The sequence below is a fragment of the Sinocyclocheilus rhinocerous genome, unplaced genomic scaffold, assembly GCF_001515625.1.
Source record: "Sinocyclocheilus rhinocerous isolate Xijiao unplaced genomic scaffold, SAMN03320098_v1.1 scaffold228, whole genome shotgun sequence".
In the NCBI taxonomy this organism is placed as follows: domain Eukaryota; kingdom Metazoa; phylum Chordata; class Actinopteri; order Cypriniformes; family Cyprinidae; genus Sinocyclocheilus; species Sinocyclocheilus rhinocerous.
This window is the reverse complement of record NW_015634565.1, coordinates 544971-570202: the sequence shown is the minus strand read 5'-3', so window position 1 is coordinate 570202 and position 25232 is coordinate 544971. Positions and strand designations below refer to the sequence as shown.

Genomic DNA, 25232 nt, shown 5'->3' with positions numbered 1-25232 from the left:
TGTATTCCATTGATTAAATATCTGTTTGACCCACAACCTTTTTTTACTTTTAGAATGTTCTCTCGGTGTGGATGTACAAGCTGATGTCGTTCTCCTGGTTGACGGTTCCTACAGTATTGGACTTACAAACTTTGCTAAAGTTCGAGCTTTCTTGGAAGTCCTGGTCAACACCTTTGACATTGGGCCGGACAAGGTTCAAATCAGCTTGGTCCAGTACAGCAGAGACCCACACACTGAGTTCTACCTAAACACCTATCATGATCTTAGCGCTGTGGTCAAAGCCGTGAGAGCGTTCCCCTACCGCGGAGGTTCCACGAACACCGGCAAAGCTATGACATATGTGAGAGAGAGGACTTTTGTTCCAACCAGAGGCGCTCGTGCAAACGTACCTCGCGTTATGATTCTGATCACCGATGGGAAGTCCTCGGATGCTTTCAAAGACCCAGCGGCTAAGCTTAGGAACACGGATGTAGAGATTTTCGCAGTGGGCGTCAAAGACGCTGTCCGCTCGGAGCTGGAGGCGATTGCTAATCCTCCAGTGGAGACCCACGTGTACACCGTAGAAGACTTTGATGCTTTCCAGAGGATTTCCAACGAGCTAACCCAGTCCATCTGTTTGAGAATTGAGCAAGAGCTTCTGAACATCAAGAGAAGAAGTAAGTAGCGTCCGATTTTACCACTAACTGCTGTTAAATTTGTTGGGCTCTGGGTCCGGATGTGCATAGAACCATATGTTTTGAACTCTGGTTTTGCACCAATTTGTGCTAAAGTTTAAAGGGTTAGTTATTAAAAGGGTTACCCAAAAAAGAAAATTCTGTCATCATTTACTCACCCTCATGTTGTTCCAAACTCATGACTTTCTTTCTTTCTTTCTTTTGTGGAACTTATTTAACAGAATGTCCAAGCTACTCAATTCTAAACAATGAAAATAGTAAGCAGAAGCTGTCAAGCTCCAAAACTAACAAGCATCAATAAGTTCTAGTTGTGTGCTGTATTTTGAATCTTATAAAGTCATACAATATCTTGGCGTTGGAAACATGCCAACTTAAAATCTATTAGATAACACATACTGCCTGAGCCTGTAACTGTACTGTAACCATTTTTTGGCAATAAACTGGGATGTGTCCTTTTAGTTGATCAAAGGGAGGAGCCTCATATATTTCGGTTATGCTCTCTCTTCTAGGTCTGATTGCACCCAGGTCTCTGACCTTCTCAGAGGTGACCTCCAGGAGTTTCCGAGCTTCTTGGATAACTGATGCTGTGGATGTGCAGTCCTATCTGGTGCAATACAGGCCTGATGCTGATACAGAAGCAGGCTACATCTCTGTTTCTGTGCCGGGAGACACCACTACTTCTGTCTTACATCACCTTACTCCAGTCACAAAGTACGAGGTCAAGGTTTATGCCCAATACCAGAAGGGAGAAAGCTTTCCTATATCGGACTTTGAGACCACACTAGAAGGTGATTGTCTGTTTTCTATAAAAGTTAGCTAAGCTAAGCTAATTACTATTGACGTTCCTTTTGAGACTTTTAAAGGAATAGTTTATCCAAATGTTGTTCTTGATGACTTTCTTTCCTCTATACAACTAAATGTTGAGTATTTTAAAGAATATCCTGGCAAATTTGAGGAAACTGTTCCTTTAAAAGTCACAACAGCAACCTTTTTGTGATCCTTATGTTCCAATTTGTGCAGAACAAGGATCTGTGAACAACCTGAGAGTTTCCGAAGAGACGACAAGCAGTTTCCATGTCTCATGGGTGGCTGCTCCTGGTCCAGTGGTGCGGTACAGACTCACATATGTTCCGGTCCGAGGAGATAGTGGGTTGCTAGAAACTGCAACAGATGGCCCTGAGACTACCATTGTTCTGCAGCAACTTTACCCAGTTACTACCTACCGTGTCTCTGTGGCAGCCGAATACCCATCAGGCGTTGGGCCTCAGATGCAGATTGATGGAACGACCAAAGAAGGTGATTGGAACAACTTACACACTTCCCCTCCAAAATACTATGTCCGTTTGAGGGCAGGATGCCATGAGATTATGAGTCTGAATTCCTTTTACTGGAATTTTCTCACAATTTTAAAAGAGAAAGTGCCAGTTCAGACATTTTTTTTACATTCATGCAGGTCATTGTAAAATGTTCTTGAATTGTTAGACTAGTAGTCACAGTTAGCTAGATTGGCATTTGTTTAAGAGGGATGCCCACACTTATTCTTGCATTTTAATTGGTTGTTTCCCAGGCTTTTTTTTTTATATCAGACAACTGGTGTAAAGTTGTACAGTGATTGGTTGAGCAGCCAAGCACCTTAAATGAATGGAAAATTTGATTTTGACAAAAACTCTATGAGACGTTTCCCAGAATTTCTTTCGTTGAGTTGGCGAAAAATATCTGTTTGGTTAGGCAAAACCTCTGGGTTCTTTATCAAGTCTGAGAGTAGTTAGTGTCCAAGCATGAGCCAGCTGCGTCTTAATAGCTGCCTACAGCGATGCAGCTGCAGTCTGTCCACAGTTATAATCTGCAAAGGACAAATCCCAGGTCATGACTTTCGACGCCTGTTAAACTGGGTTTTATCTCTGCATTGTCTCTGTTCCAGTCAACAAATTAGTTTTCTAACTCCTACTTCATCAGTTTCTTAGTTGTGCTGCTTTCAAAGGACACGATTCCTCCAAATTTGTTTGCAAGCGTGTGGTGATCAGACTTGAGATTTTTCACCTGGTGGATGATAAAACCACTTAAAAGCAACTTTAGACTTACATTGAAGGAGGGAACACTGGGGTTACTTTGTTTTTAAATGATTTCTCTTCGTATATCTGATAGAACGTGGCTCGCCGAGAGACCTGCGTGTTTCTGACGAGACGGTGTCGTCCATGCAGCTGTCCTGGGCTGCTGCGCCAGGAAGAGTTGCTCAGTATCGCGTGTTCTACCAGCCCACAGAAGGTGGTGAGATGAAGGAAGTGGCGGTTAAGGGGGACACCACAGTAGCCTTGCTAAAGAATCTCCAGCCAGGCACAGAGTACCAGCTGGCCGTGAGGGCACGCTACTCCTCTGGGTTAGGCGAGCCACTGCAGGGCACAGGAACCACACTAGAAGGTATGGACCTGACATTATCTTGAGGACACAACCCATTTTGGGGGTGGTGTGATGCAATGGTGAAAGCTCAGGACTCGTAACTGGAAGGTTGCTGGTCCCAACAAAGGAGAGAGCCATAAGCCAGGATCTCATGTGCACTGCTTTTCTTTTTGCCAGCCCCCATTTATTTTTTATTGTTGATCATTAGTAAATGATAACATATGGTTGGATAAAATCAGCAACTTTCCAGTTACTATTCCTTTAACCCCAGGCTCCTGTATGCTACTTTGGATAAATGCATGTGCAAAATAACATTAGCGCTAAGGCTTCTGAGTACCAGAGGATATAGCCCAGACATATCCCATTTCTTCCCAAGAAACATGATTGAATGTGGAATCGTTGTAATTGTATACTGTTTTTTGTAAATGCAAAAGGCACCCATCGAACTCCCTTTGAGTGCAAGATTTGAGTGCATTATTTTGGATCAGTTGAGAAAGTGCAGCCTTGGAAACACTAGGGGCATTTTTAACATCCTCAGCCCTGTCAGAAAGGATAAACAAATAGGTTGAACAGAGCTGAGCGATTATACTGCTCCTTCTTTCATTCAGCCCAGATAAACAGCTCACAGGTCTTTTGGGGTTTCAGAGCACCAAATCTTAAGCTACAGCAACATGGCTACAGTATCTGCAAATGAAATTACCAAGACAAAAGCTTGCCCAGGTTCTTAAATCACTGAATTCCGGTAATCGTATGTCACTGAACCTTCAGTGTCAGATTTGAGGTTCAAAGATCAGAGCCCAGAAGGAGTTAAGTGATGGCTTTAAATGATGGAAAACCTGTTAATGGGATAGTTTACCTAAAAATCTAAATTCTGTCATCATTGAGCTTAAAAGAAGTACTCTGGGCTGTCAAGATTACTTTTTAATGAAAACATATAGTGACCAAAAACGGGTTCTGAAGCTATAACTCAGCCTTGTGAACCTTGTATGGCTCAAATGAAATGATTAACACCTTTTCTTGGTATTATTGCTCATATGTTTTTGTATTCACTGCCATTACTTTACCCAGCTGAGGGTCATAAATATGGCAGATGAGCAGAAAATCCATGTGACTGAAACAGATTAGCTTCTGAAGACTTGGGATATATTGCCTAAGTGGTGCTTTTTTGTCTTTTGTGGCAAGATATATTAGTTTGGAAGAACACGAGGGAGAGTAAATGATGTCAGAACTTTTGGGCGAATGATTCTTTAAATGAGAATAGCTGAGTTTGTTTTTGGTAGGCTAGAGATTTGGCCTGGGTTGTTCTCTTCTGTGGACCATGTAGTGGTTTGTATACCATGGAAGAGTCCTGTTCTCGAAATCTGATCTGTGAGAAGCGTAGCATTATGGCTTGATTATGGACTGACATAGAAGATTATGAGATGGTGATTTCAGCTCCTCCATCCATCCATTGAGACTCGGTCAGTGGGAGCTGGACTAAATGAAGCTCTTTAATGCAGATAGTTACGTAATGCAGGAACTATTGAGTTCTGGAACAAAGGAGTAGAGCAGTCACTCAGACATCTCTGTTCCTTCCTTTGCATCCTCATGAGGATATGGATAAGGAGAAGCATGAAAGATTTCCGTTCTGTCCCCAATCTAATGCAGGTGTGTGTTGACCGAGCTCTGGTCCAGTTTATGACCTAGCGTGTCCATTTGTAGAGTAGAGAAGGTCTACAGTCCCAGATGCTATGTACATTTAGCGATAATTCACGCTGTCTTAGCTCATCATTGACCTGTCTGTGTGCAGCGAGTCTTCAACAAGTTCAATTACCTCAAAAAGAATGATTTCCAGCAAATCGCTGAGAAGACCTTGAGGCTTTCTGTATAAAAAAGGGAAATGCTACGTGACGCTATAATAGTTCCCATATTTCTTACTTAAATGTTATTTCTGTTGTTTTAAAGCTACACTGACCTAAAGAATTGTTATAAAATCAGTGTTTAAAGGGATTTGCAACCTACTGTAGTTCTACAGTTACCTTTTAAACAAAAAAACCCATACATTTTCTGCAAGGTAATTGAAGTGGTATGCAAAGTGACAGTCTTGTAGCCTATCTGCCGAATCCGTTGCTCTAAAAATGTGTGTCTGTGACGTCGCTGAGTGAAAACAGTGAAAGTGAAATCAGCTGTTTTGTTTCACCATCTCACAGAAGATTGAAAAATGAATCAAAAGGGTTTCCATCTGCATATATACAAAGGAGAATCAGGAGACGTGAGGAGTTATCATAATGTAAACTCAAAGGGGCGCACATGTGGAACACGTTACCTGCCTTGTACTTTAGATGAGATTATTTCCAAAGGGATCTTATTTGTGTTATATTCTCGTTAGAGTAGCACCTGGCCAATCAAAGCGAGACAGATTACATAGCAGGATATTATAGTGTTACATACAGATATTCATTTAAAATAAAGACTCAATCAGCTAGATACAAACGGGCCAAAAGGTGACTTTGTACTCCAGCACTTGGGTATCCTCAGAGGAGGATTGTCCTTCCTGTTTGCCATCTGTCAGAGTGCCTAATGCGTTCAAGCTGGCCTCGCTGTCCGGCCCGTGACCCCCGGAGATGTACGTAAAGCACAGATGAAGGGGACAACCGAAAGCTCTCCCAGCACCTGCGTTTTCCTGGTGATTGACACGAGGTTAAACTTCAAAAACACTGCGGAAAATTTACTGCATGTGTATGGTCTGTCTCGGCTTTGGATTTCGGAGAAGAACAGGATGCCGGATTGGCTTTTTGAATGGAATTGCATCTTTAAATGGATATGAAAGATCATTTGAATTTCAAGGCAGAGCCAAATAAAATCCTGCTGTCGGGCTGCAGAGAAATGCATATGAAAGTCGCATGTTGAGCAAAGATGTTAGAAGACACATTGTTCAACGAGATGCACTGTTTCCAATTTGTGAAAATTGTTAGGACTTATAATCATGCCAGGCAAGGATGAGACAGAACAGGGTGGGGGAAGAGGGGGGGAGGGGGGACAAGGATAGAGGGATGAAGAATGACTGGGGATTTAAGAAGGTATCAGACATCTGAGAAGGGTACTTTATGGTGGTTTTGTGGGGATTTGCCTTGTTTTGGAAAAAAGCAGGTTGACAAGCATTCGCTCCTCTGCTTCTCCAAATTCTCAGAATCCTGCAGTGATTTAAGAGTGTATATTTCTCACGTGTACTAACATCTTCATGTAGAATAAATATATATATATATTTTTTGCATTGTCAACTTTTAAAGAAACAGTTGTCTCAATTGACCTATCGGTAAGCCCCTCCCCTCGAACGCAGATGAGCCAATGGCAGCCAAGTATCAGTTGCACGGGGACCGGAACTCGGACATTTGTTCAAAATGTTCATTTTCTGGTTGGCATACTCTCATTAAGTTAAAATTTTCATCTGCTCAAGCAAAACGTTAATGTCATCTTGTGCTTCAGCAAGGTATATCTGGCTAACACTATCTATTGTTAAAGTTAGTGAGTCCATGCTAACGTACAAACCTAAATAGCGAACTGCTCTCACATCATGTACAGTGTAGGTCAAAAACACATAAACCAAGGTCTACATTTCAGTGCCTCTCCATATAAAACTGGTTAAATGTAAATTAATTGAATCTTACACTGCGGTACATGAACAGTGTTGATCCTGGATGTTGTGATTGCGATCGTAACTGAAACTGAAATAAAAATAAATGAAAACTGTATAGACATTAAAAAGTATAATCATTTTAATATTTAAAAAACTATAACTAATAAAAATGACAGAAGCACAGAACAATATTACTAAAATGTTAATTAAAATTAAAATGGAAAATACAAGAATAATAACATTCAAAATATTAAAAAACTATAATATAATGTAATTTTTATATTACTTATAATATTAATAATTTCACTATATTCCATATTGATTAAAAGTATTAAACAGACATTTATCCAGAAACAAGATTTAAAGTGGCTCCATTAGTCTATCTTCAATATGTCCTTACATCACTAGAAATGCCTGGAGGTCATACTGTATATCTGATGGTACATCAATCTCCCTGAGACACTGTCACATCATTTAAGTAAAAGTATTTCATAATGTGATGTAAAAAATGTGAAGAAGTCTGCTTAGAAGAGGTCGTCTCAAAATCCTTAAGTGGAGTGCTTTTGGGACTCTGTAGTGGGTTTTGTAAGGTGTGTGTGTGTGTGTGTGTGTTTGTGTGTTGACTTTAGACTTTATGACCGGCTGTTAAGTGTAGTTTCACCTGAATTAATTAGTGCTCATTGCAGTCCTGACACACCTGCACCAATGACACCAGAGACATCATGAGAAATGGTCCATCTGCTTCTAGAAATATGTCAGATTATGGCCAAGGGTGATTCTGCTAAAATACAGCTTGGAATGATTTTTTTTTCTTGCTTAAAATTCTTTCAACTTTGGTCCTGAGCTTTCCCTACACCACACCACCCAGTTTCTAACATTTCTACCCATAATTTCATAATGTTGCCTGCAGAGGTGGGCTCACCGAGAGACTTGATAACCAGTGATGTGACGGACACCAGCTTCATGGCATCATGGACGGCCGCTCCAGGAAGAGTGAGGCAGTATCGTGTTCGCTGGAAGTGTCTGTTTTCCGCAGAGTCTGGGGAGAAGATGGTGCCCGGGGATGTGACCAGCTCGCTGTTGGAGAACCTCACCCCTGAAACACGCTACCAGGTGTCTGTGTTAGCGTCGTATGACAGAGGCGATGGAGAACTACTTGTGGGAGAGGAGACCACTGATGGTACGTAAATCTGTTTTAGCTGTTATTGTAGTAACCTCATATTTTCTAAATCAGGAGTCTGTGAAGAACTGCATGAGTTGGTGAGTTGATGAACGCTAATAATTAATTAAATGATAAAATAAATAAGGGAAATGCACAATTAATTGAAATAAATTTGAAATTGTGATATGGCTTTTAAGGCTGCAGTTTAGTCTAACGCAGTGCATGCTTCAGAGTAAAGCGTGACACTGTGTTAAATTTCCAGCATTTTTTTTCAGCATCATCAAGTTCTCTGCATTTTACCAGATTTGTAACAAGAAGCATTTTAATGAAACATAGGCTGCATCTGAAACTACATACTTCTCTAACATAGAATAAGTATGTGAAAAAGTGTAGTATGTCAATTTTACAGTATTTATAGCTGAAAAGTACAGGTTGCTTCACAGCAAAATTCTTAAGTGTGCATCTGATAGACACTTTACTATCCCATGAGGCCATGGGAGAGGATTTGTAAATGGCATCAGATCACATGACAATGAAGACATGAATAAGTAATTACTTATTTAAAGAAGTACCTACTTAAAGAGCATCTTAAAGCTTAAAGGTTTACATGCATTGTTCTATTAAAATACATAAAAAAATAAAAGTTTGAAAGTGAAGAATTTGAAGAATAGTAGTATTGTAATTTGTAATGTAAAATAAAATGGATATAATTATCAAATAGTCATTTTTAATTAAAAAGTACTATTAAATCAGTACCATGGCAATATATTAATTAATTTCTAATTATTTATTTATTTATATACTCAACTTATACTGTAAATTATAAAATATAAATCTCTGGGTATTTCAAGAAAATATGTTATGTCAAAAGGGTTTGGTTTGTGTAACAAAAAGGGATCACTGTTCTTAATAAATGTTCTTCAGTGGTTCAGTCTTCAAGAACTATTTATCACTGTACAGGGCTCTTGATTTGCTACATGGTTCTTTGAAATTAAAAAGGTTCTTGATGTTGAGGTTCTTCTGATCAACATATTGGCTCAGGAGTACATGCTGTAGATGGTTTTCTAAAGATGCATGGAACCTAAAAAGGTTGTTCTGTGGTATCATGGAAACTTAAAACGGTTCTCAAATGACTGTAAAACTCATTTTGGAAGATTTAATAGTGTAAATAGAACCCAATTAAACCATTTGGGATGATTGGCTCATTGAAGGAAGCTGGAGGTTAGGTTGGGTTGGGTTAGATCAGGGTTATGGTTAAATCTAGCAAACATCTTCCAGGAAAGAAAAATGGTTCTTAGGGTAATACAGACGTGACAGGACATGCACGCCTGCGCCTCAGGCTTAACCATCTAAAGTGCATCAATCATCAACTGCAATCTGTGGTACTCGATCGAAGGAAAGGAATGGAAAAGGATGAGAAACCTTTGAATCTTAGCTAGTTGAAAAATTATTTAATGTTAGCGTGACTACTTCAATTTGTGGTTTTGCGGTTTTGCGCTTGGCTCCGAATCTTGGTGAGTACGGTGAGTTTTGAGTTTCTGTGCAGTAGTCACTTGTCTCCGGGTGGAAAAAGTGAGCTGATCGCAGCACGGGTGCAGTGAACATCGCCGCTGCGGAAAGAGCAGTTTTAAAGGGTTGCATGTGTGCAGGGCAGCCCATAATACGAGCCGTATGTCGACCGGGATGCTGAAGCGTGGATGCGTTTTCTCTACTCAACTCAAACTCATGGAAACATGACACCAGTGTGGGGATCAAGAGAATATTGGAAGAAGGAAAACTTTTGCTTCCTTTTGGCTTGCTTGTAGTTTCGCGTTCACCTCTGACCATCCCTGCTTGTCTGTTTTCATTTCACTTGTCAGTTTTTGATTTATTCAGGCCAGTCTAGTCGAATTTTAGTCAAACGTTCTTATTTTTGTCTGTTTGTAGCATCTGCGTCTGCCAAGGCTTTACTGGTGTCTGATGAAACCGAACGCACCATGCGCGTGACATGGAAGGCCGCTCCAGGCCCCGTGGTCAGCTACAGGCTCACGTACATCCCTGAAGACGGCGGTAAAGAGATGACGATGAAGATCCCTGCCAACCTCACCAGCACCATGCTGAGGAAACTGCAGTCCCTGACCACCTACAACATCAAAGTACATCCCATTTACAAACGAGGAGAAGGAAAAGCAAGGCAAGGAGTAGGAACCACACGTACGTTGGCCAATAATTCAAAGCCCATGAGTCACAGATATGTGCAGACACAGGCATGCATCACCACAGTACACTGCAAAAAATTACACTCCTCCAAAGTATTATGGTCTTGTTTTTGAGTACAAATATCTTAAAGTTCTTAATCCAAGATTTGAAAAGCAAAATGACTTAATATATCTGAAAAAAATGTATCAAAGTGAGTTTATGCAAGAAAAATATCTGCCAGTGGGGTAAGAAAAATCTTAAAACTTAATTTGAAAACTTAAAATTCTTTAAACTTAATTCAAAGGGAAAACAAGATTGCTTTTCTGACCCCATTGGCAGCTATTTATTTTTCTCGTTTTAAGCAAAACTCCTTCTTTCCTACTTTCTTTTTATATGTTTTTACTAAAAAAAATTACATTCTTAATCAGTATTTTTGTCTTGTTTTTTAGTACAAATATCTAAGAATTCCTAAATCAAGAAGCAAATGAAGATATTAAGTCTTCTTTTCTGAAAAGAATGTATTAAAATTAAATGAGTTTAAGCTTAAAACAAGAAAAACAATATCTGCCAGTAGGATCAGACAAATAAGCTTAATTGATAGCAAAAACAAGATTATTTTCCTGACATTTCTTCTTGTTTTAATCAAAAACGTACTTAATTTTGATTAATTTTTCAAAAAACAAGACTTAATATCTTAAGTCATCCTGCTTCTCAAGTAAATGTTTCTTAATTTAGGAATGTTTACATATTTATAATGAAAAACAAGACAAAAATTAATACTGAAAACAAAAAACATTTTTGTGGTATAGGGTTATGGATTGGAACAAAGGACTAACATTAAAGTGTTCAACTTCAGTGCATAACGCCTCCTAAATAATTCTTGCTACATGAATTATAACTCATATTTACTCATAAATTAAACTCAAATTTACTCATAAAACAGACAAAAAACACATTGACTTAACATTGGAAGAGGGACCTGAGCCGTATCAAGAGACCAGAATATCACACTATTCAGACTTTTGGCTTGGTCCTGTAAGCAACCTATCAATCCTAAACACCTTAGCAACTGCATAGCAATGTCCTGAAAACCACCCAAAGCGACTTAGCATCACGCAAGTCACATATTATTTACTCAGATCTAGTGATCACATTAGCAAATGCTGATATCTGCTTTTCTTCATCCTGTAGTGTCACCATTTAAAGCCCCAAGAAACCTACAGACCTCTGAATCCACTAAAACCAGTTTCCGTGTCTCCTGGGATCCTGCTCCCGGTGATGTACGAGGGTACAAAGTCACTTTCCATCCCAGCGGAAATGAGGTTGATCTGGGAGAATATCTTGTCGGGCCGTACGACAACACGGTTGTTCTAGAGGAACTCAGGTAATGTTTAGCATCAACTTTAGATGCTTCTCTTAACGTAAAGATGCTAATCATACTTCTTGCTTTGAGTTGACACATATGGTTTCAGTTTTGTCCTTCATTCACAGAGCTGGAACTAAATACTCCGTGGCTGTTTTTGGCATGTTTGATGGAGGTGAAAGTATGCCTTTGGCCGGGGAGGAGAAGACCACCCTCTCTGATGCACCTGCATCTCCTTCTCTTGATTTCCCTGGTATAATCTCAGCACATCATAAAATAACATCACATTTGTTTGTTCTAGGCATGTACATTCTGTTGAGAAATAAAGCAGTTTAAAAGTAACCAAAAATACAAGTCAAGTGCTGAAGTTAGGACAAAAAAAGACAGAATTGAGTCAATGAGTATAAATTTATTAGTGCAGTACAAATAAATATAATTTAATATAATATAAATATAATAACAAAAAAATAATGTGATAATAAATAAGTGCATGAGAAACTCAGAACAAGTAATTAAGTATATATGAAATATATAGAAATTATATATATAAAACAAACATGTAACAATGACATAATATTATTATATAAAAAAAGAATGAGCTCGTTCTGATGAACAGAAGTGAATAAATGGACACTGTTTGCATGGTGAGCTCAAGCGTATGGTTTGCAGTTGCGAGCTCAAAGTCTTTGGCAGCATAGTTCGCCAGCAACAGCGTCTTGAGTTTGATTCTGGGTGTTATTGGCAGGCAGTTTAAAGACTTGAGCGTAGTCCTAACGTGAAAGACTTTCCAGAGGTTAAGTCGTGCAGCATTGAGGAGTTAAGCAGCAGATGCAGGGAGGATGATGGGAGTTTTAGTTGTGAAACGACCAGAACAAAGGTCATGTGAGGGCACAGTTTTCCACATGTATCAACAGGATCTGACTGTAAACTTGTCTAAACCAGTGACCTGGTCAAGCAGGTTCACTCTAGGGTTCTAAAAGTCAAAACAGTTCTTAAATACTTGTTACATTATTACATGACTCATCAGGAAATTAAACATTCCAAAGGGAAATCAAAATATTTGTCTTTAGAATATTTAATCAAAATAATGCAACTTCTTATTAAATCTAATAGCTCATGCAATAATTTAATTCACCATGTCATAATCAGTCCTTTTCATCTCATCTGGCAACATATCTTGTGTGTAAGAGCTTGCCTGCGACGTGAGTTCAGGGAAAATAATGCTCTGTTTTTAGTAATGCACTATTTCATAGAAGAGAGAAGGCCACTGAATAGCACAAGGTTAGGAAAGTGTTATGTTTATTTGACAAAACCCTGACATGCAGCGATGGAGAGCAGATTAAACTAACAGTGGTATAACATCATACCAGTTTACAGTGTCTTTTGAACATTTTTACTTATTTTTCTATTTTTAAACCTTTTTTTAGGTAGTTTCCATCATTTTAGATGATTCAGGCACTATTCATTTAATACACTATTTTATTTCATTTCATTTCATTATTTCTGTTTAGCTTTTTTAATTAATATAGTTATATTTTTTATTCTAGTATCTGGTCTACCAACTCAAAGCAGTTTGACCAAGATGGTTTTCACGTTGAAACTCTATATACAGTAGACCATGTAGATCATCTAATGATGACCTTCGTGGACCAGCTACAATCAGCTGGTACCAGATTTTCCAGCAAGAAACCGGTTCCACCTCACTCTTTATTATATATATTTATTTTCTGATCATGCTTGTAAACAAATCAATTTCACAAGATATTTTTCAATTGCAGACCATGTTTGATGGTGTCCAGAGAGGTCACCAGTGTTCTAGCCTCAGTTTTGGGGCTCCTCTCACATTCAATAGCTATCTGGAGCTCCACACGTCCTACGGAGGTGGAATGCGCAAAAGAGAAACAGCTCGTATTTCATGCATCACAAAGGGCTACTTCTTTTCTCTGTAGAACAGAAGCAATGACAATTCCAGGAAAATGGCCTCCAGGGCCGGATGCCAAAAGGGATTTGGATGCAACGCAAGACTGAAGATTCAAAGAAGAAAACTAGAAATTGAATGGAAAGAGTCTGTAGCTTCAAGAAATGAACACGAAATAAAAGTCTTCTCTAGAAGTGTGATGCTTATAAGTTATTGCAGTGTAAATGTGCTTTTTTATTTGCTGTGAGCATGTGTACATGTCTCTTCCCTGTTTCTCATCACTCTCCTGCTGAACTCCGCTCTGCCATCAGCAGACATTATACAATCACATCTAAGCTCCTCTTGGCGTTTCTCGCTGGTGTTTTACTTGCAGAAAAACAGTGTGTAACCACAGCCAAGGCTGATATTGTACTGCTGGTTGATGGATCCTGGAGTATCGGCCGCTTGAACTTTAAAACCATCCGGACTTTTATCGGTCGCATGGTGGGCGTCTTTGACATTGGCCCCGACAAGGTTCAAATTGGCAAGTCTCTTGTGCTTCTGTTTACTTGCATGTTTTTAGATGTACTAAGGTATATTCATGCATATGAACTCCAGATGTGACCTTTATGCTAGGGCCATATTGAGTTATTACCAGTCATCGTCTCACTTGCATCATAATGGTGTGTGCTTCTCTCCCAGGTTTGGCTCAGTACAGTGGGGATCCCAAAACCGAGTGGCATTTGAATGCCCACGCCACCCGTGAATCCCTGCAGGAGGCTGTGGCCAACTTACCCTACAAAGGCGGAAACACAATGACTGGTACCGACCCATTACATATGTGCTTTATTGTTTACAGTCTTGAAGATGCACACTTATTAGGCCATCTGAATTCCTGAAAACAACATTTAATGGCAAATTGTGTACCATTTTCATGATAGAAAAAAACCCCAGAAAGCTCATGCCTAAACATAGAGTGCAACAGTTGGGTTACAGAAGTAAAAACCCCTATAGGGGAATTGTTTTTTAACAATAAGTTATGAACCTTTAAAGATAGACTTACTGTGTGCCATGATGTTGCAAAATGATGCTATTTGCTTTAGCTTGCATTATTTCAACTTATTTGTTAAATAATTGTGTTTAACAGCAGAATTCCTGGTGAAAAAGTACATTACCCATGATTCTGCAGAGAAATCTACACCAATCAGAGAATCAAAATAAGCAAATCAGGCCAAATCACGCTTAATTTGATCCATAGATTATAGGAAACATATGAAGGTCAATCCACATTAGAAATAATGAAAAATTCTGACCATCAGATGAAACCAACCTGCTGCTTCTGTTTCCAAAGGTATGGCCTTGAACTACATCCTCCAGAACAACTTCAAACCAAATATGGGTATGAGACCCGATTCTCGTAAAATTGGTGTCCTTATTACCGACGGCAAATCTCAGGATGAGATTGTAGTGAATTCTCAGAGACTACGTAACTCGGACATTGAGCTCTATGCCATCGGTAAGTTCTTTTCTTCTTGACTTTGTTGGCATTCTGTCAATTCAGTCTCAGTGGAAAATGAAAGTCTGCATGCTAGCAAGAGATACTCAACCCAGAGCTCTCCTGTGTCCAAATATCCCACAACGTTTCATTTGGCAAGACTACAGCTTAATCTACGTCTCGTTGACCCAGCTGAAGTAATTGAGATCTTTCAATAATGATCTCCTCTTGGCTCCTAGGCGTGAAAAATGCAGATGAAAATGAGTTGCGATCCATTGCCTCCGACCCTGATGAAATCCACATGTACAATGTCAACGACTTCTCCTTCATGTTGGACATCGTGGATGACCTCACTGTCAACCTCTGTAATAGTGTTAAAGGCCCAGGTACAGTCACGCACTTGACTAGTGTATGTTTTGAATGCAAAACAATCTATTAATCTAAACAAAGCTGTCCTGGATCTGTTCTACAGACTAGAATAAAAAACCAAGAACTCCCAAAGTTTGGCTCAGCTGAACTGCTTGAACTCTTGCCATCCATTTTTGATTTGCACTCTTGTTTTCCCAGACGGTTCTTTGTTTTTTTACTAATAATCTCGCTGAAAAGACTGTGAGGAAAAACTGTAGATTGCACTCCGATCCTCCTTGGGGGATAGCAGTGATTTACAGAACCATGAAACTTGTGATATATAACCCATTTAACCTTCTGCAAGAAGCTAATAGGCCTGAGGAAGATTTACTCTTAACTGTAAACTGGTTTGAGAGCCACCACTGCTCATATTTTCCCATTGCTTTCTATGAACCAGGTGGCGGCCCAGGGACGCCCACTGACCTGGTGACTTCAGAGGTTACACACTACTCCTTCCGTGCTACCTGGATGCCACCCGACGAGCCAGTGGAGAAGTTTCGTATCGAGTACGTCCCTGTCGCAGGAGGAAAGACTGAAGTGGTGAGTGTTAAAATCACATATATCCGGCTCGTGTTCAAATGGAAATGCATGCATACTTTACAGACTTTTGGAATTTATGGCACTTTCATTTGCTAGCATCTTGTGCAAAAATTCATTCTGTAGCTCTGTGTCTGTGTAGTGAGCTGCCTTATAAAGCAACCTCCAAATCATCACAGAACATTAAAAATCTCTTATTTGGATCACTCTATATAGGCAGAAACTATTTAGCTGTGTCTTCAGCTGCTTTTTGAAAGTTGTGATGGTTTCAGCAGTTTGGGTGGAGGTTGGCAGCTCATTCCAACAGAGAGGAGCAGAGAGGGTGAAGAATTGATTCACAATTGATTCTGGTAGAGTTTGATATTTGCATGTTGACACAATACTATTATAAGTTTAAATATATGTAGCAGCTTTATAAGTATATAAAGTTAAAAAATATTCTTAAATTAGTTTTAATTATTTATCAGCAGTTTTCTGTATTGAATGAAATATTTAAGTATAATCTGCATTTCACTTAATTTGTCTGGCATGTATTTTTATGCTAAGCTTGTTGCATTCTGGGATTTATTTTTCACAATGCTGCCTTCAAAATTGGCTAAAGCAAGGCATTCATTTTCCTACTTAAGTTTTGCATTGGGAGTACATCTATGATGCCTTAAAATGCTGTCTAGGTAGACAGCTCACTAACGTTTGGAACAGAATTTATATGTGCTTATTTCTTTATTATTGTGCCTATTGCATGGTCACCATTCATTCAGAGATATGCAGCTAGTCGTATTTTATTTTAACGTATACGCTGTGTCTACAGGGCTTAAAAGTATCACATATCATTATGGGCTGAACTAGATCCCATAAATCTCACAACATGCCCTGCGTGTTCCTGCACTGAATTCCAACCTCTAAGAACCTGCAACTTCAGAGACATGATTTCAGATGGCCACATGCCTCCCCTTTTCACCCCTCCGTCTTGTGTAATACCCCTCTCAGCAGACAATCACCTCTCCCTGATGATGTTTTACAGATGTTCGTTGATGGCGAAGAAAACACAGTTGTCCTGGTCAACCTTACGCCCATGACAGAGTATATTGTCAGGGTGTATGGAGTGATCGGTGAGGAGAGCAGCGAGCCTTTGAAAGGAACCGAAACCACACGTAAGTTAACCTTTCCTGCTGTTTATCGCACTCGTCCTCCTACTGTTCAGTCTCATTGTATGATGAAATTCACTGCATAAACATATCTTTACCTCAACCACTGGAAACTGGAGCTGTTTCCTTGCATACTGGGCTATATTCAAAACCTTATTAGCTTCATTTTAACATGGTAGCAAACTGTACATGAGCAAACATAACTCACATTTTCTGAAGTAAATATAGTTTTATTTATAATTGAAACTGCCTGCATTTTCCACCAACTTTTGAATGACACAGTGTCTCGTCCACAAAAGACGGATGCAGTGAATTTGGTATATCCTATACGTGTTGGGAGCTTGCTAATGATGCCTGAAAATGTGTTTAGGTAGGCAACTTAGTATTGTTTGGAGCAGAGCCAATATAAAACCGCAAAGAAATACTGCAGCTCCTATAACTTACAATTTTAATGCTGGTTTCCACATCACAAATACGAAGCAGCTGTAAAATCTGTGAAGTGGTCCCTTGTCAACAGCTTAGTTTTGCTCTTATGGACGGACAAAGTAAACTTGAATCATTTTTACAGATTTAAAGTAAACAGAACATCTTAATTGGCTATTCTCACTTTAAAGTGTTTTTTACATTTCTCACTATAATGTTTATGATCAACATTACAAGGCCTTATCCCATCGTAAAGAGGGCCTTATCGTTTTGTCAAGAGCCACTTGGATGCAATAATCTGCCGTGGTCACTGTGGCTTTAGCTTTATGGTCATTTAATTGCTCATGTTTGACCAAAGTGTGAACATTGATGAAAAATCACAACTTTTTATTATTCTTTTTCGCTCTTATAAAGCTGCATTTTAGATCAAAGTTTCCCTCTTTTGGATTTCCCCAGTGCCCCTACCTGCTGTCACCAGCATGACCGTGTACGACGAGGCCATAACGTCCATGCGGGTCAGATGGGAGCTAGTGAGTGGAGCCAGCGGGTACTTGCTGAACTACAACGCCATCAACGCCAGCGTGCCCTCTGGAAAGATGGAGGTGAGTGCCTGTCGCACTGACGCCTTCCAGAACACCCTCCAGACGATCTCTCAAAATTTCCAGCTCTGCTTTATTATTTAAGCTTTATTATTTATTATTAAAGCTCAAGGCAAAGTAAACCTACCTCTGCCAGCAGCTCCTTTAGCATAGCCAGATGGTCTAGGTAGGGACTGGGAGCAACTGTTTTACAATGCTGTACAGGCCTATAAGAAAGAAAATCACAAATGAGAGCAATATAAAATTTTCCTCAACCATTTCAAATCTATAATCTGACAAACAGAGTTATTTTAGTATTTTTTATTTTACAGTAAATTATGTATTATAGTACTATATTCATATTTTGAATGATTAGCTTTTATTTTTATATCTACAATTTTCGTTCAAATTTTAGTTTGTTTTAGTAAATTTGTTGTGTGCTATTGTCATTTTTATTAGTATTTCAAAAATATTTCTATTAAATATTTTTTTATAAATTTTCGTATGCCAAACTTTTCTCATTTCCATTTAAGATTTAATTTTTTCACCTAATATTGATATTTTATTTAACATTAGCTTTATTTATTTTTATTTAATTTTATATTTTTTGATAGTTATAATTTGAATTTGAATTTTAGTTTTATTTATTTAATTAAAGTGTAAATTAATAAAGTCAAATTTAGTTGACAAACAGGATATTCAATGAGGATTTTTCAGTCGGTAATAAAAGAAACGAGATCTTAAACTGTGCTCAGAGTTGCAAAGATACTGACGTCTGCAATCAAAAATGATAGATACCATCTTGAACTCGAGCATTTCTCAGATTCCTTTGAAAACAAACCATTTTATCTTCTATCCACATTTTATAGCTCTATACTCTTCTTGTACTGTATGTCAACTATTATTTATTTCACCTTAGGAACTTTAGGAGACATCTGAGACCAAGTTGATAATTAAATTAGGCTTAACCGAAAACTCCATTTGGTCTCCTGAGCAATGAAATCTTCCTTTAGGGGGTCTACAAAATGCAGACTTGCCCAACACATAAACTTTTGGCAAAAACGAGTTAATGCTGCCTGTTCTGGATCCGTTTCCTCCCTGAACTCATGTACATAATAGTACCCAAATATCAACAGATGCTCTGTGTTTTTTGGAAAAGTCACAACCATCATCCCAGGAGATCAGGCTGATCTGATTTAGTCTGGAGGAGACATACTTTAACAACTGGTAGTGTTCCTCATAACAAGTCTTGTCTCGCTGGGCCATTGCTTCGCTAATGTCCGTCCTCTTAACATCCCTCCCTTCTGCAGATGCGAGTTGGTGCAGATGTGAATGATGTCCAGCTATTGCAGCTGCTTCCAAACACGGCGTATTCAATCTCCCTGTTCGCCCTACACGGGGAGGCAGCCAGCGAACCACTCATCGACAGAGGAGTCACTCGTACGCTAGTCTTCTCCTTATTTTCAGATGGTTTCAATCTGTTATTGTCAATACGTAGTGTATGTTTTTATTGATAACAAATGAAATAAATCTATTTCTCTCCTAGTGCCTCTGCCTCCAGCGGGTGAGCTGAGAATCTCAGAAGTGACTCACAGCTCCATGCGTCTCACCTGGGATGCAGCTCCTGCGAACGTCAGGAAGTACATCATCACCTACAAGCGAGAGGATGGAGATCTGAAAGAGGTGATCAAAATGTGTAATTCACACAGCAGGGATCATCAAAATCGAAGACTCAATACTCAAAACTCACCAAATTCTAAATCGCTAAAATGTCCCATAAACCGATTCTAAATAAGAAAAAAAAAAAATCTTGAACATACATTACCAGACAAGTTTTTGTAAGAAATCAATACTTTATTCACCAAGGATGCATTAAATTAATCAAAAGTGAAAGTAAAGCCATTTATGATGTTACAAAATCTATTACAAATAAATGCTATTATTTTCTGTTCTGTTCTTCTCAATTCATCAAAAAATCCTGAAAAAAATGTATTATGGTTTCCACAAAAATATTAAGCAGCACAAATGTTTTCAACATTGATATTAATAATAAATGTTTCTTGAGCAGCAAATCAGCATATTAGAGTGATTTCTGAAGGATCATGTGAAAATTCAGCTTTGATCACAGCAATAAATTACATTTTGAAATATATTCACATAGAAAACAATTCTTTTATATTGCAAAAATATTTCACAATATTACTGATCAAATAAATGCAGCCTTGGTGAGCATGAGAGATTTTTTCAAAAACATTAAAAATTCTCACCAAAACGTACCATTTAAATGTGTCAAAGATTTTTACTTGCAGTTAAAACTGTTAGTTTAAACATCTTACTGTGATGGACAGTTTAAAGTTGAGAAATAGCCTGAGCTATTCAGAGGATGTGAGAAAAGCATTGGCTTTTTGGTCAGAGGTTATTGTAGAGAAGGTTTTGCTTACAAAGGGTTCATTAGCTAGGACTAAGACCCCATATTAACCTCACTGTGAAGTACTCTTAAACCGACCCTAGTTAGATGGCAGGGATTTGGCTCCCCCATGCCCTCCTGTCTCTCTGCAGTGATGCCTTTATGGATATTTCAGAGTACTGCTGTTTTTTTCCAAGAGGAGTCTTTTATCTTTGAAGATCTACTGAGATGAACCAGTGGAGCTATTTGAGAAGGTCCGAAAGGTCACGTCCAAGCAAACTTGTTGATAGGATGCAGACCGTTGTTTATTTCTTCTTGGACGTACTCTGGAACGAGTACGTAAATGACCTGATTCACTAAGCCGAACTCTGAATCCATCTTTGGATCCATACAAGGCAAAACATCGCTATTGCTGTTTATCATACTTGGGGATTTAAGTATGACGTGCATGATTCATCAAATCATGATTCGGAAAGATGTGTTCTTACTTCACCAAGTGATCAGACTTTGATCATGATTTTTGCCTGGTGTGCATTAAAAAGAACAAGGGAAAAAGGAAGGATATCTCAAGGCCCTTAGGTTAAGAAAAGCCCTAAGTTAAAAGGTTAAGCATTCTCTTGGGTCCTAAAGAGTCCACTAAAGGTACCTTAAGGTCATCTTTAAGTATATCCCCCTAAGTGCTTAAGTGTGTCCTTAAGTTATGTTACTGTATGCATCTTTAGTAACCATTTCACCCTAAAAACAATAAATGACCAAAACAGGTCCCTTGAATCATCCGTTGATTTCATGTTAATTGAGGCGGGAAAAGAACCAAAGCACATTTTAGTCATCAAAATAAGGTATTGTAAATATTAAAACTATAATATGATTTGTTTATTATCAAGACAACTTACAACATGGGTGAAGTCAGTGAGAGTATTAACAAATATTCAGGACAAATATAATTTTAAGGATTAAGGATAGTCAGCTCACTTAAGGGTTTTCATGCAATCAGGCACAGAATATCAGAGACTTGAGCCAATAAGCAACCACTAAGAACAACATAGCAATACGCTAAGAAAAATCTGAAAACCTTAGCAACCACATAACAACACCCTGACAACATCCCAGAATAATGCCATTTGAGTTTTGCAGAGGCAAGCATTGTCATCAGAAGATCTAGTTTGGTGGTATCCTTATTGTAAAAGTTCTGTTTAAAAAAAAAAAAAAAAAACCAACACAGATTTCAGTCCTTGCGTAACGAATGGAGACAAGGCGAGTCAGCCTGTCAAAAGCAACTGTTATTCCTTTTCCCTTGTTATGTGTTAATGTTGACGTTGGTGTTTGACAGGTTGAGGTCAACGGTGACATCACCACTCTGGTTCTCACCAGCCTCCGCTCTCAGACGGAGTATGATGCTGCCGTCACTCCCGTCTACGACGAGGGTCCAGCAAATCCCATGCTTGGCAGCGCAATTACTGGTGAGCTTATAATCCTTACTGATTCTCCAAGATGACACCAATTGACCGATGATGTTGGTTTGGCAGCAGCAATTACTTCACGGCTGCTGGGTTGTGTTTGCTACGTTGGTGTTGAACTATGTGACTTACTGGCTACAAGACCTACAATTTCAGCAGGTCTTTCAAGCTCCCTGTCTGGATAATGACTGCCATGTGTGACGCCACCCTTACCCAAGCCACGTGTATCATGGCTTTACTTTATCAGTCCCAAGGGTAAAATCCTTCATCAGTCCCAGCTGATCTGCAAGTCCGCTGACAAACAAACCACTTCCTTTTACACAGGAACACATCCACTTGCTCCAACTTGTCAGTTCACATGGTTCACAGTTCCCCTGTTCAGACCAGTTTCTATATTTCACATACTTTCTCTGTTAACATTCAGATGTGGTTCCTGCTCCCAAGAACTTGAGGTTTTCTGAGGTGGGCCAGACTTCGTTCAGGGCCACATGGGAGCATGGAGCACCAGACGTTGAACTGTACCGCGTCGGTTGGACCAAGCAGGGCGAGAACAACTTCAAATACGTACGTTCATTCATTCATTCATTCACGTACATTCATTCATTTGAAAGACGCTTTCATCCAAATTAACCAAAAACTTTGGAGTTGCAACCCCCATTCGCACTCACTCTTAACAATAAAGCTTCCAAAAGGGGGTTTTGCAGCGATTCCATAGAACAATTTTTGGGATTCCCAAAGAACCTTTTTAGTGAACAGTTCTTGAAAAGAACCATTTTGTTTCACTAAATATAACCTTTCGATCAGTGGAAAGGTTCTTCATGGAGCCATCGATGCCAATAAAGAACCTTTATTTTTAAGAGTGTGCAACTGATTTTAAAGCAACATCAAATTACATTTTCATTACAAATTTAATGAACCCTCTAAAATAACATGTGAGACTCACCGGAATTGATCTTTTGTAGGAAATCCTGAGTCGTGAAGAGACAAGCCACGTTTTGCCAGATTTAGACACAGACACAATGTATGATGTCACTGTCACAGCCATCTACCCTGATGAGTCAGAGAGTGAGGATCTGATGGGGAGCCAACGCACATGTGAGACTAACACACAACCACACATGTAGAACACTAACTTTTGAGTACTGGGACAGAATCAGTTTACAAAACTGAATAAATAGCAGTTTATGTATAAAGCAATTCAAAACTGCTTCTTTTGTCTCAACAAAACTGCCTTTTTCTTGACAATCACTGAATATGTTAACACTTTCATATGCAAAAAGGTCATATATACTACTGTTCAAAAGGTTAGGGTCAGTAAGGTCTTTATATAATAAATTGACATTCATAGATTAAAGATGCCAAACAATTTTCTACTGATGCTAGTATGATGGAGACATATTATTACATATTATTGCTGTGACGCAGAAAATAATATTACTTAGTGTACACATACAGTATTTATACTTTTGTTTTTCTTTAGTTAAATGTTATAGCTGTTGACGATACAATAAAATAACGTGTTGTTTATCTTTTTCTAGTGTCAAAGGTCATTACACCCGGTATGTTGTATCGAATGAGAGAAAATGTTATTGTTAATGTAAATGCTAATGAGGATGATGAACGAAGGAAGATGACGAATTGCATGTGCATTTTTGTGTTTCACCAGAAACTCATCCACCATCATGTCCATCATCATTCATCATTGCCATTTCATCGCTATCATTTTGTCATCGTCATCTGTCGTCAGTCATAAATGCGCATGCATAACATGCCCGACTGCATTGTTTTTGTTGCAAAAACCCATGCTCCTCCATCCTCCTTTCAGGATTGACCCATGATGCTCATGTAACCAGCATAACAACTAGGAATGGGAATCAATAACCAATAAAAAAAAATTTAAAAAAAATCTAGAATTGAAGGATTAACATGATCTTTGGTTCCATTCGTGAATGAATCGGTTCTTTTTAATGAATTAGTCAAAAAGACTCATAAATCGACCTAAAATTCATAGGTTATGAGTTTGAATCGATTTAAAGATTAGTTGTTGAGTTAATTACTGACTGAATTGATGTTGAGATAATTACTAACTGATTTGTTGTCTGATTACTGACTGCGTCTTCATATGGTATGTTCAGTTAACATTTTGATTAACAGTTGGAGTTTAGTTGTATAAATTGTGCTTTATTAATAAAGGAAACATTAGAATATCTTGCCCAAATAGTAGCTTTTGTTAAATATACAATTCGTAATTTCTTCAAAAACCCTAAAAGAACTGTTAAGGAACTGGATTCATCAAGTGGAATCAGAACCAGAATCTTTAAATTCCTCTTGATTCCCATCCCTAATAGTTTTAGCTACAGTTACAAAGCCAGATTTTGCTGATCAACATTTCTGTCTGCTCCCAGTGCCCACTGGACCACCGCAAAACCTCCAGGTTTTCAACGCCACCACTACAACTCTAACCGTGAAATGGGACCATGCGCCAGGCCCCGTCCAGAACTACAAAATCACCTACCAACCCCTTGCGGGTGGAAAACTGCTGTCTGTAAGTTCAGCTGTCTCCATTCTCCCTCCAATGAGATGTTTTGAAGCAGGACATGGGTAATCTTTCAATTATGATGATGAGTGGCAGAATATGTTTTAAGAAAGTTCAAGGCCCGTGTGTTAATCATTACAGCAAGCAAATGAGAACGTTGTGACAGGAAGCCATTACCAGCAGACTCATCTGATGCAAACCATCACAACATGTCTGTTATGTAGGCCTCAAGGAATCAAAACCATTACTGTTATACTGCATATTTCATGTCAATGCACTTGAGATGAACAGCCCAGCAAACATTTACTGTTTGTTTGGGAATTGTTTAACTATATAAGAAATGAACAATGCTACTTTCACCATTTTGTTTATTAATGCAGGATGATGCTGATTGGTCACACAACAAATGGTGCCAAAGTCATTAAAATCGCCTTGTCCACGCAAAATATTGGTTAATGTTTATTTTCAATTGGTTAATGCTTATTTTAAGACACATACAAAAGAGGAACAAAAGCATTTTGTCAAAGAGCCAACAATATTTGTAAAATGTTCGTAAAAGAGTTTTTTTCTTAGAACTGTTTCAATGTGTGTAATGTAGTTAACTAACTACACAGGCTTTATTTTAGGGTTTTATTTCTCATTAAATAACCTTTTTTACTAGGAAAGTCTTGATTATGGAAGCAAAATGGGTTGCGAGTGCTATTTCTTGTTTTTTGCTGTTGCACCAAATTAAACACACTTATTTTTGAAAGGGTGCCGTTCTCGTTTCATGGAAACCAATGAACACCAAAACAAGTCTAACTATTGACATATTTTCCAATCAGGTTCAAGTTGGTGGAAAGAAGAACAGCGTCATTCTTCAGAAGCTGACCCCTGACACCCCTTATTCCATAACCGTGGCTGCCGTCTATCGCACCGGAGAAAGTAAAGATATTTCCGGCCAAGGAAAAACAAGTAAG

General features: G+C 38.7%; 1 protein-coding gene across 1 annotated transcript in view; it reads left to right on the top strand.

The window, feature by feature from the left end:
* LOC107745912 (collagen alpha-1(XII) chain-like) overlaps positions 1-25232 on the top strand; it is a 75819-nt gene that overhangs the window by 11017 nt on the left and 39570 nt on the right. The window contains exons 16-38 of the mRNA XM_016559948.1: positions 54-656; positions 1184-1462; positions 1695-1970; positions 2820-3092; positions 7598-7867; positions 9776-10042; positions 11219-11411; positions 11519-11634; positions 13676-13831; positions 13990-14109; positions 14639-14803; positions 15022-15168; positions 15588-15730; positions 16749-16878; positions 17752-17897; positions 19184-19313; positions 19420-19556; positions 21611-21740; positions 22162-22301; positions 22700-22832; positions 23276-23296; positions 24143-24282; positions 25098-25227. Of these exons, the coding sequence (XP_016415434.1) occupies positions 54-656; positions 1184-1462; positions 1695-1970; positions 2820-3092; positions 7598-7867; positions 9776-10042; positions 11219-11411; positions 11519-11634; positions 13676-13831; positions 13990-14109; positions 14639-14803; positions 15022-15168; positions 15588-15730; positions 16749-16878; positions 17752-17897; positions 19184-19313; positions 19420-19556; positions 21611-21740; positions 22162-22301; positions 22700-22832; positions 23276-23296; positions 24143-24282; positions 25098-25227 (4245 nt within the window). The remainder of the gene's footprint in view (positions 1-53; positions 657-1183; positions 1463-1694; positions 1971-2819; positions 3093-7597; positions 7868-9775; positions 10043-11218; positions 11412-11518; positions 11635-13675; positions 13832-13989; positions 14110-14638; positions 14804-15021; positions 15169-15587; positions 15731-16748; positions 16879-17751; positions 17898-19183; positions 19314-19419; positions 19557-21610; positions 21741-22161; positions 22302-22699; positions 22833-23275; positions 23297-24142; positions 24283-25097; positions 25228-25232) is intronic.